Source organism: Cajanus cajan, chromosome 7, assembly GCF_000230855.2.
Source record: "Cajanus cajan strain Asha chromosome 7, NIPB_CcT2T_4, whole genome shotgun sequence".
NCBI lineage: Eukaryota > Viridiplantae > Streptophyta > Magnoliopsida > Fabales > Fabaceae > Cajanus > Cajanus cajan.
This window is the reverse complement of record NC_138523.1, coordinates 39,738,850-39,741,752: the sequence shown is the minus strand read 5'-3', so window position 1 is coordinate 39,741,752 and position 2,903 is coordinate 39,738,850. Positions and strand designations below refer to the sequence as shown.

Below are 2,903 nucleotides of genomic sequence, written 5' to 3'. Positions count from 1 at the left end.
TGAAGATTATTGGCCTACTTACACTGGTCCAACTTTGTGGCCAAATCTCTATATGCTTGCATCGGTATTGCTGTTTACAATACTCCATATGGCGCCCATAAAAACTACAAAAAAAATTAAACTTCTTTAGTTAACATATTATGCTAAACAAAAGAAAATAAAAAAAAATAATAAAACTTTGATTTTAAAGAGTTACCTGATCATTCTGAATGTGATCAAACCTTGATCTATATCCAACAACATCATTATGAGGTACATTTTGAAAGTTTAAAACTCTGCCCCCGCTCCATTTACAGACTAGAGGAAATGTTGCTAGTAACCTGGAAATAGGCGCAATATATATGGCATGTGATGCCATGCCCAAGACTGTAACAGAGATGCACAACCACCCATTGTTTTGCTACTAACATTTGTAGCTCTACACATTTCCTTATATAACATAGCTAAACAAGTCGACCCCCAACTATATCATCTTGTTCTTCTAAGATTTATTAATAAAGATAAATACATAAGATGTACCTTATTGCCTGTTTTGTCAGGCATCAAAACACCTCCTATTAAACCTAATATATATGATCTACAATGTGCATCAAGTTGTTCTTAAGATGGCTCCTCTGGTAATTCTAACATATTTTCTCTTAACCACTTTAACTTAATCATAGAGCCAATTAGTGACTCACCTTTAACTGGCATGATTCCGAGATAGGTGGAGCACATTTCCTCCCAGTCATATAATGTTGGGCCAATGACTGGTAAACCATCAACTCTTAAGCCAAGTTGAAGTGCAACATCCTCCAGTGTTATGGTGCACTCTCCAGTTGGAAAATGGAATGTATGAGTCTCAGGTCTCCATCTTTCAACCAAAGCTATGATTAATGCGTGATCCACTTTCAGATGTCTAAGCTTTGCAACCCCAGAAAAACCAACTTCCTCTAGTATAGGAACAATTAGAGGGTGAGGTTCTGGCATTGAATGACAGTAAGAACAAATAATATTCTCAGTCTCCTGCAATAATTACCAAAATTAGTACTAATTTGTTACAAGTTCATTGAAATTTAAAGTAAATAACGAAAGTGCTAAACTTACCGTTCTACCAATGAAAGCAGACCTATGCTCATTTTGCTTCCACAACAACATTTTTGATATTTGGTTAATCAAAATTGAACCAAAAAAAGAATTTCTTATTATCAAGGTGAATCAGAAGCAGTACAAGAAAGGAGTAAAGGAGACAAACTTAGCTGAAATCGCATAAAAAAATGAAGGGGAGAGGGCCTATTTATAGAAAAACTTGCGTTTTTACTGTTTACCCAGAACGGGCCGTTCCAAAACCAGAACGGCCCGTTCCAAATCACATTCCCTTTCGTTAAAACAGCTCCTGGAATGGGCCATTCCAAGGCCGTTCCACTTGCAAAAAAATGTGTAAATTTCTATTTTGGAACGAGTTGTGCTAAAACAAGAATGGCCCGTTCCAGGTTTTAAAACGAGTCGTTTCTTGGATCTATTTCAACGTTAATTCTTAACTCTGGAACGGCCCGTTCTGCTTTCGGAACGGGCCGTTCCACTTCCAACATCAGCTCACATTTCCCCACAAACACGGAAGAAAAAAATATAAAACCAACTCAGAATTCGGTTCCCGGGAAACCGAATTCTGAGTTGAAAAAACAAAAAAAATAACACTTTGATGCTCAGAATTCGGTTCCCCGGGGACCGAATTCTGAGCTTGCTCAGTAAATGGTTCTAGCTTGGTAAATAAACTTGCACAGTTGTTAATCTTGTAATTTTTTTTATAAAAAATAATATTTGGGTAAAAAATTCTAAATTTAAGCACACACGCTCTCAAATTATTGCTTCTCCAGAACAATAGTTTATTGGCATGACGTCAACATTAAATAAGCTAATTAAGTTAATATTTGAATAATCTATGACCAGGTTTGAGGAGAATAAATCAATAAATTAAAGCAAAGATGGGAAGCCAACGAAGTGACAGAAAATAGTTTCCTAGTGATGATGACTTCCCCTTTCTTCCAGAATCCAGATTGGGACAGGTCGCAGCACGACCCTTCAGAAATTTTGTTCGATTCGAGTTCAAGCAATGTTGTTCTTGATCCTATCCACGACTCTCTTTCCTTCGACATGGTTGACTTCTCCACGCCGCCAACACAAGGAAACCACAACGAGTCAAAGCAATTTGATGTGGTGAATTCTGAAGCGCAGAATAAGGAAAGGTCGTACATAGGAGTGAGGAAAAGGCCTTGGGGAAAATTTGCAGCAGAGATCAGAGACACAACAAGGAATGGTGCAAGGGTTTGGCTTGGAACCTTTGACACTGCAGAGGCTGCTGCGTTGGCTTATGACCAAGCTGCATTTTCCATGAGAGGCCATAGTGCTGTACTCAACTTTCCTGTGGAAAGGGTCAAAGAGTCTTTGCAAGGGATCCATTATAATGGGTCTTCTCCTGCACTTGCACTCAAGGAGAGGCACTGCATCCAACGAAAATTGTCATCAAAAGGTAGAAAGTGTAAAGGGAAAGAGACATCAACATCGAGTGTGGTGGTGCTAGAGGACTTGGGAGTTGACTATCTAGAGCAACTTCTAACCATATCTGATCAAAGTGCAACCCGTAGCTACTTCAACTAAACCTGGTTCACTGTTTTTCTTCTTTTCATTTCTTTTTCCATCTTGTGTATGGCTTTCTTACAACATCAATTTCCAGCTAGGGCGATGTGGGTATTGTCGTCTCTTTAATCAGTGTTGCACCATTGTGTTCTTTGATATCGATCTCCAATAAGAAAATTCTGAAAATTAATATTAATTTCATCCATTGAAAAAAGACAGATTGTTTGGTACCCTAATAAATTTGTGTTTTGGTATTGTTTTTGAGAGAACTCTATATTTTCCTTTCC

At 38.0% G+C, this 2,903-nt stretch overlaps 1 protein-coding gene across 1 annotated transcript; it reads left to right on the top strand.

Moving 5' to 3' along the window:
- Positions 1-2,004: 2,004 nt before the first annotated feature.
- Positions 2,005-2,637, top strand: LOC109817072 (ethylene-response factor C3). The gene has a single exon (XM_020382266.3). It carries the CDS (start codon positions 2,005-2,007, stop codon positions 2,635-2,637), a length of 633 nt encoding a protein of 210 aa, XP_020237855.2.
- The last annotated feature ends 266 nt before the right edge of the window (positions 2,638-2,903 follow it).